General features: G+C 38.7%; 1 protein-coding gene across 1 annotated transcript in view; it reads right to left on the bottom strand.

Moving 5' to 3' along the window:
* The window catches only part of ITGA9 (integrin subunit alpha 9), a 214,232-nt gene that overhangs the window by 88,787 nt on the left and 110,310 nt on the right, over positions 1–15,135 (bottom strand). Inside the window, exon 17 of the mRNA XM_079301914.1 lies at positions 11,100–11,176. Coding sequence (XP_079158040.1) covers positions 11,100–11,176 — 77 coding nt within the window. The remainder of the gene's footprint in view (positions 1–11,099; positions 11,177–15,135) is intronic.

Raw genomic sequence — 15,135 nt, 5'->3', positions numbered from 1 at the left:
ACTACATGGATAAATCACTATTACTGCTCAATAGACAGTGAAAGTCACAACTATGGTCAATTAGACAGCAAATGGGTAAAAAATGCTTTAAACAACTGAAGTCAAATCTGTCCTCCAACTCCATCAAAAGAAATTAAAGAACCCTAGCTTTTGCTTTTAAATCAATAAAAGCTGTGAATCAAACACTGATGCTGTGACAGAACCAAACAGATTTCTACCTTCAGCAACCAGCACTGCAGTTGGTCTTCATAGTTACTAAGATAATTAAATATTAATTTTGTCTACACAGACTCTTTACATCAACCCTGGATACCTTTCTTCTGTTGGTTTAATTGCAGGCTTCAGTGTTAGTCGAACTTCAGAAGGAGACTTTGCAAATACTTAAACCTCAAGGGCCATTGAAAAGCTGAAACCCTCAGTTGATCTGGGAAATTCATTTGATATCTAAGGGCAAAACTGAGAGGTAGCAGCCTCAGAAACGAATATAAACCAAATAAAAATTTTAAACAGCCTCCCAGGGGGCAAAGCTATCGGATTTTACACTGCTTGGTTACACTGCCTTATCTTATGTGTGTTCATTGCAATTCCCTCTGGAAAGTTCACAGCCAATTTAGACTCAGGACTGGGCTAAACACTTGAGATACCATGGTTATTCTGCATTAACTTCTGTTTTTCCCTTCTCATGCTGAAGTCTATGCCAGCAAAGGCACAGAGACCTCACACAGCTGATGACCAGAGCCTGTCTGAGATACATTAAGCCAGCTATGACAAACTAGCAGTGAGGCCATCAGATCATTTCATTCATGATCTTTCTCTGCATTTTTCAATCTACTTCTCAAGCAGAGACTTTGCAGTATGCCCTGAGCAGTGCACAGCATATAGGTGACAGAAAGTATGTAATTGAGAATTCAAGGAGTGGTCAGCCAAGGTTCTGTGCCAGAAGAACACAGGTTAAGAGGAGTACCATGACAATATGGTGCTCTTGATGGAAACTGAATAACAGTGTCCCAGTGTTCCTGTTAGGAAGGAAATAAATGTCCCACATGTAAAAGTTCTTACTGTGATGAGCCCAGGGCTATGGCCATAGAACTGTTTGTGCCAGCACCTTTTTGGCACAGGGTTGCTGTCTCTAGTGCTTCAGTTCCCACATATATTACAATTCAGGAATATGGCACAGAGGCTTAGCTTTTCCATCTTTCCTACACTTCAATGTTAAAATTTAATGCATTTGAATAGTAAACAAGAGGTGGAAAGGCCAGGAGAATTGGAGGTGGGGGAAGACACCCATCACACAGCACTTTTTATTATGGTATAGGAAAAACAGTAATTCCTAATTATAGCTAGTTACCACATATTTGATGCTTCTCTGGAAATTGTTCTCTTTTCCCCAAGTGTAGTTTATTCCCCTTAAGTACAAAACAGATATAAATCCCAGCCATGTGTGCCTTTGAACTTTGAAATAAAATGACAGAACAGGGAATAACATTGGCATAAAAATACCCCTTTTATCACCCTACAGGAATCTGATGCCCTTTTACTATCATCAGTAATTTCAACTACACCCAGATGTTCACAACCCTTTAAAAACAGAACTGAAAAATCAATAAGGAAAAAGCCACCTCTGTTTTCACACAATGTTTACTCCAGAGAGCAGCTTTTGGCTTGAATCAAGCTGCTCTGGTTTGTGAAACTCTGACATGACAGCAAGATGTGGTACAACACCTAGAGAAACTTTAATCTAATCTAATCTTTCACCCTTCCAGTCACATATACAAACTACCATCTTTACAAGTTATCCTTGAAATCAACATTACTCTGCTTCTGGGACAAATTCATCCCTCTATTTGTTAAAATATTTGAAGAGCTCTGTTAAAGTGACCATAGATCTGAAATTTGAAGCTGAATCATTAGCACTTTATACCATACTGTTTCAAGAAACTAGATAATTAATGAAGTCATCATACAAACCTATGTGTTTGCCATAAAAATTATGCCTTCAGAAACAGATTTCCTGCTATGAGATAGCTTCAATTGCTTTTCCTGCTTCTGGGATGTTGGGGTGCAATAAGCAATTTAAAAACCTAATGCTCATCTAAGCATTGATGAGAGAATATCAGTGCCCTACCCAGCAAACACTTTCAGAGGTCAATAAAAGGCAGTTAAACAGAGAGAATACATTAGAAACATTACAGCTTTGTTACTTAAGGCAATTTGTTTTGCAGTAGCAGGGATTATACTCCAAGAGTAAGTTATGTCTAAATGTCAAACATGATAAGCAACATATCCCCATAAAGCACACTTCCTCCATGGCTCACACAAAACCAGGAGGAGGATTTACCTGGTGACCTATGAAGAACCTCAGGCTTACCAGATTTCACAATTTCGAGATGTAATACAGAATACAGAATAATATGTAATACAGAATACATAGCTGCATCACAAAAGATGAGGTCTGCATGTATGTATATGTACATATATGTGCACATCTGTACCAGTACTACAAATGCAGAACAGAAGTGCATCTGCTTCTCATTGTGGTCTGTACATTATCAAGAATTTCCACCTCTTGAGGCAGCTGATATATGGCAGTGCTTCCTGAAGTTAAGCTTTTGTTTTGTTAGCTTTATGCTTTGGTTGCTAGAGTAACAGTGACTTTAACTATCTTAAGCCCATTAAATACTGAAGTTGGGATGTTCACAAGGAGAGCCAGGTTACACAGCAGCCCAGCAATGAATTCAAATTATATGAAAGAACATCTCTTTAGGGTCCAGTTTAAAATAACAAACAACAAGATCCTAGTCCAGTAGATACAGTTAAATTATTCTTTCAAAAGAAAACCAGTGTTTAAGAAGGGACAAGACTGGCTGGTACAATATTCTTGACTGATCATCAGTGACCTGTTACTAGAAAATAGAGACTGGAAACCTGTATTCTTGTACTAGATATGGGGACTACTCTGGTTTGTTAACACTCATCACTTGATAGTTCTATTACCATCCATATGGGTTCCATCACTCTATTTTCAAAAGGAAGAGGACTGTCCACTGTTATCAAGCTGGGTTTATTTATTTTGGGAGAGATTTATGAAGCTCTGAGCACAACTAACCAGATGGGAACCAAGAAACCATTTCTTAATCCCCATTCATCCTCGACAACAGAAAACATTCACTTCAGCTTTGAGATTATGCTCCCACTGCAATTTGCACTACATCCTGATTAATTATGGGCTCTGCCCTTTCAGGAAACTGCAAATCCAACCCCGGATGAGTTACAACAGAGTTTTCCATATGCCTCACAAACTCAGCATTCCGTACACTAGCAACTATCTGCAGGTAAAAGATAAATAAATTAGAAATCTGAATTCTGCTTCCCAGCTTCACCAAAAAAAGCTAAATTCCAAAGAGAATTACAAATGTACAGGAAATGCTAGTAAGTAGTTTTTCACTGCAACCTTTGCAGTGCAGCAAATCACTTTTAAGTAACATTAAACTGTGCTATAACTTATGAAAGGTCTTAAATTACAGCACAAGACTTGGTATTTCTTTTTGAGAAAAAAAGGAAGGAATCTACTTGTATCCATTTTTCCAGTGTTTAATCTTTTTTTTTTTTTTTTTTTTCCTTAGAACATTTTTGTTAGTTTAAAAGATCATGAGCTAGGACAGCACTGGGTATTATCAAATAACCAACGGGCAGCACATGACTGCAGTCATGGCTCTGTGTTTGTGCTCTGAGAGTTGGGACTATCCATATTGGCTTACACAGCTTTACACACATAGGGCCTTGACTGTCAAGACCACTTCTCTAGAACCAGAAATGCTAAACCATAAAATTTGCTAATTTCAGTTTGGTTGTTTTTTGTAAAGCAGATATGAGTTTCATCTGAGTAACTCCACTACATAGGGTAGATTGTCTAGGGTAAACAGAGTGTCAGAAATATTGTTCCAAAAAGTGTCTATTCAATGAAAGATAAAATAAGTGAAAACAAATTCTTCATCTGCTATGAATGAAGAGGAAGGGAAAAGCAGATATAATCAGAGCAAATGATTAAGCTCCACAAAAAAAGGATATTGTGTTTCCTCACCACAACTCTTTTGTTAAGATGCACTTTTAGGGGCATAAAACCTCAATGGGCATACTATGAAACATGGTGCTTCTCTGGAAACAAATTTCCATTGTATGATCAAAGGAGGCTAAGTGCTAAGGTGTGACCCTGGTCAAATTTATCAAAGAGCTTTGCTTCCCATATTAAACCACAGGCTTGCAACTTTGCTTTGTGGCTTTGCAAAAGTCTATGATCACTGAAAACCTTTACTAATTTTTTTAGCAAACATTACTATATTAGTGAGATATACTCAAAAAGCTTTGAACTTTCTGGTCAAAATTTTTTCCTATTGCTCCTTCCTTCAGAACACACTGATTTTCTGCACTGTTACAACACTAACTCATGTTCGGGGCCATTACACCTTGTACTGGTGAAAAGCAAATTGGGCAAGGCTGTTGTAACACATTCTATCTATGGTTTCTGGATTCTTTCAGCTCAGGTTCTGTAATAATTTGACAAGTCAATATGAAACTTCTGAGGTTCATTTTTCTAATCAAGTATCTAATATCTGATAATGTGCCTACTGAACCAGAGGGAGTGCTTGTGCTGATTTTAATAGGTTCCATGAGCATATTCATCCTTGTATCTATACACACAACTTGCAAACAGTCCATTTTGCAGTTGCATAGAGAGTTCCTATGCAAAATTATTCACTCCTCAATAACACAAATAATATTATTGTAAAGAGAGTTGTAAGCTCAAAGTCTGGAAGTGATGCACACTCTCCTTTGTCTTTTCAGAGAGGCTTGGGTTAAGTACTTCAATATTGTATCTTGAAACATCACATCAAATCATTCACCTGCTCATTGTATACAGAGCCATTCATAAGACAAAAGAGGTCACAGAAATAAAAGAAGTTTTGGCATAAAAAATGTTAATCCTTTAGTAAGTCAGAGAAGGAATTTATATGGAAAAAAGGCAAAACCAATCTTCTGAGAAACTGACCAGATAACACTGGAAAATACTTTTTCTTCATAAATTACTATTTCATTAAAATGGAAACATTTTAAACTCGAGGAAATATTTGACAGACTGGAATTTTGTCCCTTCTCTGGGTAATTTCAGAGGAACGAATGGAAGGAGAAACAGCCCAACCCACAAACTTGACCTTTCAATTGGAAAAGGACATTTCACAAAAATTCCATTTCATAAGAGAACTTTTGAAAAGTGTTCACTTCAACTCAATTAAACCCATAATTTGGAAAAAGTTGAAAATTTCTGCAAAATACACCTGTCACTCCTTTGGCTTCTAATTTTGCATTAAAAAAAAATATCAATTTTAAGCAGTATATACAGGAACCTACCCCTGCCAGTCTGTAGGAGAAGAACATAAATTTAGGCCTAATGAATGGTGGCCTTTGAAGATGCTCTAAACCAACACATAAAAGCAAGCTGCTGCTTCTTCCTAATAACCAAACATCAGTCAGAAGCACTTGGATGGACGAGCAATTCTGTTCTAATGATGGATAAAAAGTAACCTCATGTCAAATAAGGTCTGAATGAAAGACAGACTTCCTCTTGGAACCTTCTGAGGAATAGCAATATTTATTACAGCATTTGCTATCCAAGGGGGTTCACAGTCCTATTCTTTACAACCTGATTTACATATCACACACACAGCTTGTGCAGGAACACAGCAGCTACATGGCATTCACAACATCATCTCTCTCTCTTCTTGTACTGTTTGGTTTTGGTAAAGCTGCTCAGTTCATTGCAACACACAGGTTGTCAGTGTATTTACACAGCCATACAGGATTTCCCTCTTAGCTGTATCTCACATGGAAGCAACCACCCCTTCTGCTCTGGTCTTTTCAGCTGCCTTGTTTATTATAGCTGGAAGAAAGTCCATTTTTTCAAACACCCTCTCTGTTCCTCAGATAACTTCACACTTTTCAGCTGGCTCCTGTTACATCCTAAAAAGGTTTGATAACTACCACTGCCTTTGCAGAACCATCACATGGAGAGGCATCAGGTCAGGAGCCAAAACTGCACTGGGATGTCAGACAAGACCTCCCTCAGCAATTTAAGGTTCTTCTTAAATGGCCAGAGATCTTTTCTCCCACATAAAGTAGCAAATTAATGGATACAAGATTTTAAGGGCTAGGGAGATATGAACCTCTGCAAAACTCCTACTTCAGAGTTTACCTCAGCACACATTGAGGAAACAGATGCAGTTCAGCTTTGAAAAAAGCATCTATGAGAGGGTCAATAAAAATGTGCTAGTTGGTCCAGAAATATGATGGAAAATATCTACTGTGCTGAGAAAACAGCATTAAAGTAAAATGATAGGCAATAAATATATTTTTAACATAAAAATAATATTAGACAATAATAATTAACATAACATTTTGTTTTTCAGTAAAGAATTGCTGGAGAGGAAACCTGGACCAAGTTATGATCAAAAAAGATAAAGTTTATTGCAAAATACTACATTCCTATTTCTCTTATGGTTTCAGGTTGTGTCATTAAAGTTACCCATACAGAAAACATACATATATTCTTTATATTAAGACACTTTTAAGTCTCTTCATTTATAAATCACCAACACCACTATCGTCAGGGTATAACTGCATGGATAAGGCCAGATTTTGCCATTTCCTAGGATTCAACATTAAAGAATTGTTGAAGGGGAGGCAATGAGTCATGTTTCTGTACCATGCTGCCAAAACTTCATGTATTTGTTCTTTAAGAAAAATGGATTTGACAGCAGTCATGACTGAAAAGATTAAATGCCTCTCTTCTGCTCCTGCTGTTTCTCCTATTGCTGTCTTCATCAAGTTCCCAGCACACTCCACAGCTACTTTTTTCCTTTTTCTTAATTGCCATGTGTAGTTCTAGGCTATAAAACACTCATACTCCTGTGAGATAGTCCAGGCCAACCACTAGAAAAAACATTTGTAGGGATACTAGCACACACCACTGTATCTGTTTCCACAAGCTAGCTCATGAAGTCTGCCATAGAGAGTTCAATCCTCACAGTTGGCTTTGCTTTGCCTCCCCTCTTGGGAAGCTGCATGTTCTTGCTAGCAGAGGTGGCACTCAGTGACAGGCATGGAGTCCCACTGGCAAGGTTTCAGCCACGGTGCTGGAGCATGACCATAACCATCCCCACTCAGATGCTTCTGTGTTGAAGGAAGACTGATTTTGTTAAAGCAATTTTGCTTAGGTTACAGAGAGGATTTACCTCAAGAAATGTCAGAACACTAAAGAAAAGCTGCTCAGAAATTATTTCTAAAGGTCAGAAAATCCATTCTAATCCTCCTGAGCATATTTATTGCCAGCAACAAATGAGGTCAGCAGGGACCTAGACCTCCAAACTACTCCTAAAACCAGGATGGCAGAGCACACCATCTCAGCACACCTCATTCCTCAGCAGCATGGACTGCCCACACAGGAAGGTTTTTCCAAATCTCTGGTCCGAACCAGCCAAGCCACAGCCCATGATCCTTGCCCTACTTCCCTGTCACAAGCAACAAGATTGCTGGCTCCTTGTCCAGCAATTCCTTCAGGAAGCTGGGATGGGTTTGCATGCAAACTGATGCTAAAGAAGGTGCACAAGTCTTAAAGAGATTTATCTGTTAACTGAAAACAAATTTCTTTCCAGAATAATTGCATCTTAACTCTTCCTCAATCCAATACAGCATGTATCTCTGGTCTTCAGCCCAAGTCACCAAGGACTCCTTTCACTGTAACAGAAACTTTCAAGAGAAGAACTCATCCCATCTCTAGCTTCCTATATCTTTGCAAAAGTTCCAGATAAAGTTAGAAGGCTTTAACATTTTTTATTGTCACTTGCTTCCAAACAATCCTACCCTGTCCTCTTCCATGAATTCACAGTGAAGGGTTTCAGCTTGCCCAGCAGCACTATTTCCACATGCAGCAGCACCTCAACAACATTAAATAACAAGGCAAACCCAATCATATCTGCTCAGAGCACCAGTGAAGTTTCTAACACATACAAATTTGCTTGATTTCAGCACTTTGGATAAATGGCCGTCTATTATGTAGCCACTTAGACTGAGTGTTAACATCCTGGGCTGTTTAGTTGTTATTCATCAAAATGGAGTGCTCCCAAATTAAGTGCACATGAATAAGTTTTAATGAGAGGAAGAATATCCCAAGAAAATTAAAATCAGAGCAGGCTTGTTTAGCCCTTGCCAGCAGAGGCTGGTTTTCCTATTATTCATTTGGCATGTAGGTGTGCTAGTTTCAGCTGGGGGAAAGTTTATTTTCTTCACAGTGGCTGGTATGTGGCTGTGTTTTTCATTTGTACTGAGCACAGGGTTGATAATATAGAGATCTTTTCATTACTGCTGGGCCAGACTTACACAGAGCCATGGTCTTTTCTGCTTTTCATACTGACACACTGGCAAGGAAGCTGGGGGTGGCATGGGAGGTTGGAAGGAGACACAGACAGGACAGCTGACCACAAGTGATGATGCCATATAACATTACACTCAGTATATCAAGAGGGGGGAAAAAAGGAGGAAGGGGAGATGTTTGGAGTGATGGCATAGGTCTTCCCAAATCAGTGTTATGTGTGATGGCCCTGACCTACTGGAGATGGCTGAACACTTGCCTGGCCATGGGAAGAGGTGATTTAATTCCTTAGTTTTCTTTCTTTGCAAAAAAAAAAAAAAAAAAAAAAAAAAAAAAAAAAAAAAATTTGCTTCCTGTAAGAAACTGTCTCTATCTCCACGCACAAGTTTTATAGCTTTTACCCTTCTGATTTTCTCCCCGAATCCCTCTGGTGGTGAAGTAGCTGTATAGTGCTTGGATACTAGTTGGGGTCTCATTTCTCCAAAGCTTTTAACTGGGTAATTCCAATGATTCAAATGCATCATGGGTGAACTCTGTACCACAGTAGTTTGTGCAGTTCCTGAGCTCATAAGAATGCAAACAATTCTCTTGATGACAATGTAATTTGAGATAACTTCCTCAGCACATATATGCTGTAAGCAGCACACATTTGAAAGCATATATGGTGATGAACAAAACTATACCTTGCCATATATAGCAAGGTATAGCTTCAGCTCTGAACAGCTTTTGGCTCTAACATGCTTCAAATTTAAGAAAAGTGTGTAAGGACAGCCTGTTCATGTAGCAGAGAGCCATCTCCAGCTATGTCTGAAAGCAAGACAACAATGGAAGAACAAGGCAAGTACAGAGTGGCATTTTGCTGATATATTTCTGCAGCTTTCTGAATTTATATTTGCCATTTCACTACTACATACAGTCTCAGCACTTACAGTATCCCAAACAGTAAAATCCACAGATTAATCCCACACTTTATGAAAGCATACCTCCTTGCTTCTTTTTTTCATTGCTCTGAATAGTTTAATAGGTTTATCAAACTTTATCATCTTGCTATTCAATTCTAGCAGATTATTTCTCATATAATTTGTGAATATGCTGAATACCACTAGCACTTGCACAGCTTTCTCCACCTCCAAAACTCTTCACACGTTTTCTCTGTTCACTATCTTTTAATCAGGCAGTAGTAAAGAGCCCTTTAGCTAAAGAAAGACCATACTGTGCAGAGATTCAACAACATCCTGTTTATTTCAAAAAAGACTTCAGGCTGTCAGTGGGTAAAGAAAATTTGAGAGCATTTGTTGAATATTTTGCTTTACAAATGTAGAAACCGTATTTGAATAGCCTAAGCTCTTATGACAGGTGTGACTTTTAAATGGCCAAGATAACCTAAATAACAGATGTAAAAACCAACAGCCTAATGGTCCAATCCCAACTGCAGCTCTTACTGCAATGATTACTATACACTGACTGACGAGTTTTAGGATCTGTCCTTTGCTACTTATTCTTCAGCTGTGGGACAAAATCCTTCACTAGCTTCTCTAATCCACACAGACACCTATCTGGCTCTCAACAGATTTTGCTCACCACAAAGATTGAGTCAAATCCAGATTAACTGCAGTCAAACCTTGGACTCTGTAGCCTGAAACCTAATCCTGCTCCCAATTCCCCAAAACATTCACATGGATTTCAGTCATGTCTGGAGAAGTCTGTCCGTAACTTCTCAGACTTGACTCTGGTTCAGTTTTGCCTCCAATTACCATCACAGCATGCTGTAGATTTATATAAAACATGTCTGTGACTATTGCTTCTTCTATTTTTTTGTTTTGTTTGTGTTGTTTGTTGGGGTTTTTTTGCCTTTCACTCTCTTTCCTGACCTGAAAGCAAAGCACTTCACAGATTCTCCACCAAATAGCAAAATCTCTGGCACACAATTAAATAACTCACATCAGCATTTCCATCTCTAAAAATACTGAAAAAAAAAAAAAAAGGAAACAGAAGTCATGTGAAGTTCACCTTTAGCCTGATTTATGTCCAAATTGAATACACATCCAGGCAAAACAATAGACAATTGTTTTGTCACAAGTCACAAGAGACAGAACATAAACTTCACCTCTGGTCTATTTGATGAGTTCTATTATCCCAGAAGAAAGTGAAATCCGACACTCATCCCCAAGTTCAACAAGAAGAATTTGAAAGGAGGAGTATTTAGAAGAGTTTGCAAAACTACAAGTTGAGAAACAAAGCAGTAGTTTGAAGATAATTTGCCATGTTCAGAGGGATATTTTTAACCTTACATTTGACAGAACAAACTGCTTTTCTGCATGCAGTTTTGCTCCTACCATGCCATGAACATGTATTTTGAAAAATTCCACATCGGTACTTGATTTTAGCATGCATCTTTACTTTCTTTGCCCCTCTCTGCTACTCTATCTGTTTTCTCTATTTCTGTCCATTGTGACTGTTAAGGTGTCTTGCACTCTATGTGACCACAACCCACCACCACAAGAGTTCAGATTCTGTGAACATCTCAAGACCTTTTTGCACTAAAGGTGACATCACTGTCACCACTTTTCTAGGCTGGATGTAAAACATCTGTGTATTTTCACTTTTTAATGCCATTCCACATAAAATAAAGGGCATACTAGTGTGCAAGAAAGAAAATAAAAATTCACCTACTCACCCAGATAGCAATAATTTACCCTGAAGTTTCAAATCAGCAGCACAGTCATCAGATTGACAGTTCCTCTCAAAAACAGTCTGAAAAACAGAGAAAAGAACTGTTAAAACATAAAAAGAGTAGGATCAAAATTCAAAGAAGGAACATGCTTGGAAGAAAGAAAAACAAGACCAAAATCTGTGATATGGGGATATATGGTGTGAGTGTTAAGGAAATTCAAGATGAGACAAATCTTATGATAAAACCAGTTAGAGCTGCTTTAATTATCTCCTAACTGAACAAGAAGTTTCATCAAAACCAGACTCTCTCTCTGAGGTTTTCATCAATCCATCCTCCCTTCTCATCTGACAAGGGTAACTGCTCATACAATACTTCTGGCATTCTTCCTTCTCTTCCCAGCATGAAAATGAAGCAGAATATGAAGTATTTATGAAACTATTTTCAGTCCTCAGTAAGGACTGAAAGGAACTCATATAGCAAACATTTCCTCTAGATTTTATATATGGCAGAAAACATTTCTGCCATCATGCAAGCAGTAGAAAATTACTAAGTTATGCATCATTGATACTCTCAAATAATGGAACAATTGTCAGTTTGTGAACTCTGGTAATACTGAGGAATTGTAGCAGATTGATAAAGCTAGAAAATATGAAGAAACAACATATGGGCACACTAATTAAGTGGCAGTAGCTTGCCATGACTAAACAAGACAGTCACTAGAAAGTGAAAGAAGAGAATAGAAACATGTTCTTGGCATCAAAGAAACCCAGGTGTCATTAAGACTAGGGTTACTTTACCCTGCTGGTTAGACCACACACTAATACATTTCTAAGCATAAGGCCAGACTTCTCAGGTTGGAGGACTCATTATTTCAGAGCTATAAGGCTCTTCAGCCTACCAAATATTCAAATATGAATATTGCAAACACTATCCAGCAAGGAAACCTGACAATCCACTGATCTCTTCCTTTAATATGAATGTTCCTTTCTACAGGCTTCATGACTTTTATTACCAAAATAAATATACCTCAATCATAAATGCAAGGATAGGGAAAATTTGTGCAGTACACATGTAATGGTCAGATTGGTTTGGAGAGACTTAGATGGCAAAAAAACGCAAACCATACTGAGTTAGGACATTTCTTAAGAGCTTTACCCAACTGTATCAGGACTGGAAAAATACTTGAATCTCAAGCCCAGAGGGCAGAGACTTCTAGTCCTTTGCTTTCCAGGAAAGTTTTTGACTAAGCAGGCAGCTTGTTCTCCTTTTTCTGTGCTGTCTGAGCTCACCAAAAAGGAGTGGATATTTAAGAAGTCAATTGTTGTGATGCCAAAATGAATTTTGCCTTTTTGCTTTCATATTTCCTTAATATATATTCATAGCTCTATTGCTATATTGTTATATAGTTCCCAGCTACCCTCAGTACCATTCCCTACCTTTTTCCTTCCCTGAGAGGCAGAAGGACAAAACACATTCCAGAGGCTCCAAGATGGGGGCTCCAGGGCCCCTATCCTATCTTGGTTCTTCCTGGGAGCCAAGGTTGAAACCAGCTCTTCAAGACACATTTTCATAAACAAAGTTTAGTTCCTATCTAAGGGGGAAGGATTTAGAAAAGGGTTGAACCAAGCACTGAGGTAGAACTTAACACTTCTGTCTCTAACTGGGGGGTTTTGTTAGTTATGTTAATTTGCTGAACTTATAAAACTATTTTCACCCTATGTGGGGGTGGGCATTTTCTGTGTCTGACCTGGAAGCCTCCAGTGAAGACTAGCCTTTATATTACCTTCTATACAATACTGTCTTGAAAGTGTGTTGTTTTATTTCCAGGTTCTTTAGTTTGGTAACAGATATAAAACTGACCTGTAGGTTGTACTGTGTTACAAAAGAAGAAAAGTGAAAGGTGGCCAGCTCATCTGGACTGTTTACTTAGCCCTTTCATTTTTCTTCCCTACCTTTTGCTTTCTCAGAACCTCAGAAGTGAAATTTTTGGAGAATTTAGAAACAAGGACTGAACTTACCCTTCCTCCTCAATAAAGACTACCACAACCAAAGGACAAGAACAATCCTGAGACAGGAACCAGCACTAGGCTTCCCTCTCAAACATGGCACATTCCAGTGGTATGTTTTCAAAAGTTTCTCAGAATGAATCCTCAAACCACTGTAGTGGTTTCAGATAGGAAAGACCACTTAGTAACCCTCAGAGGAGAAAGAATAACAAACTGTAAAAAAATTCTAGTCTGTCAGTTTCTCTGTGTGAATTGCAGAAATCTTGGCAAAGTGAACACAGCAATCAAAGAAATTATCTGTACTTTGTAAAGTATAAAGTACTGTAAGTACATTTAAGTAACTATCTAATAATCCTGGAATTTTCTTACTGAATCTATAGTTACTGTTACTGAAAGAATGAACGAATACTTCATTTTCTAAAATTGCTGAGCATGTGTCTCTTCCAGGACATCATGTAATAGAGAACAAGCTACTTGGAGATACACTGGGAATATTTCCTTATGTCACAGATACCCAGGTTTCCACACAACACCTGTTTGGGATAAAGGAATAAGGATGGTGAGTTCCAAGATCTGTAAATGTGTAGGAGTGAGCTGTTTGCTTCTGTGGAGGATCTTGAACCTGTTCAGGTTTGGGGGGAGCTCTCTCACCTCAAAGCAGCTGGCTGGTCTGGATTGCCAGTCCAACAGGCTCCTAAGAGCCACAGATGCAGGCACAACTTATTCAGCAGCCCAATTCCAGGTTAATGACATCTCTGGACTATTTTGCTATTTTCCACAATTTCACTGGTCTACCTGGACTCTAGTCCACTTTCCCTTTTTGTATGTCTTCTAGAGTCTCAAGCCTCCAGCTTCTCACAGTTCATTTCCTCCATATTCTTCTCTGTTATCTTGAGCCCTTCCTTGCTCACCCTTTTGTCACTTCTACCTTTCAGGCTGACTAACTTCTGGCTCTTTAAATCCCCCCTAAACAGTAAGAAGTAAACACACTTTAAGGCATCACAACATTTATGAACTCTGCTTATATATTGTCACTGTGTCCTTACTTGGTCTATTTGGGCTGCAATGTTTTTGGGACAGAACTTGTACCTAACTTAACACTGCATGTTGTTAGGGCAGGAGTCCACTCCTGGGATGTGGTGCAGACCCTACAACAACATCACCACTAATTTTAACTCTAAGCAATCTTTGAAGGGGTTGCAGCTTTACAATATCAGATTTGAGGATTTATAGAGCTCTTTAATATCAAAACTTTTGAAGAAGGTAGCCCATGGGTTCTATAGATTAGCCACAATTGAAAAAAGGAAGTCGAGTGAAATTAAATGTGGAAGCAGCTCATAATTTTTGCTGTTACTGCTACCCAAAGTGAAGAGGAGCCATTCTGAGCAGTGATTTCATGAAATTTAATTGTATTCCACTGACATTGTACCAAGTACCTCACAGATTTGAATGTATATATCAGAGCTGGCCAGGAAGCTTCCTTACATAAAAAATACATGCATGAAAAATTGAGGAGTGTGAGGTGGTGGGTAGAGATCAGGGCAAAAATTGCCCTGAGAAACACAGCTGCATCTCTTATGCCAAGGCCATCACATGTCTAGCATTTCCAGGAGAAAAATAGGTGTTTGTGTGCTCAGTAACAGGATAACCTCAATGCTTCTAGGACACGTCTTCACTGTATAAACAAAAAACTAGTGTAAATTTCATTCTCAGTGAGTCTGTCAGACTTCCTGCCATCACCAGATGCACAGCAAAGCAGAGACAAAACGCAGCATTTTCAGAGAGCATTTCAATGCCTCCCTGCTCTCTCTCCACTGCTGCACAGAACCCAGCAGCTGTGGGAAATTGTTCCAGAGCAGTTCCCACCAAGTCACCAAACCTTCTCGACAAACCCGGTTTTCTCAAATTCTGCATGGTAACTTTTCTGAATAAAAAAGATCATGCTCCTTGGGAGGTCCAGACAGACAGACATCTCCCTAAGAGGTTAGGAAAGATGGATGGCACCCATGTCCTCCAAAGGGTAAGCCAAAAAG

Source organism: Erithacus rubecula, assembly GCF_903797595.1.
Source record: "Erithacus rubecula genome assembly, chromosome: 3".
Classification (NCBI taxonomy): Eukaryota; Metazoa; Chordata; class Aves; order Passeriformes; family Muscicapidae; genus Erithacus; species Erithacus rubecula.
The sequence above is the reverse complement of the archived record's forward strand: the minus strand, read 5'-3'. Positions and strand labels throughout refer to the sequence as shown.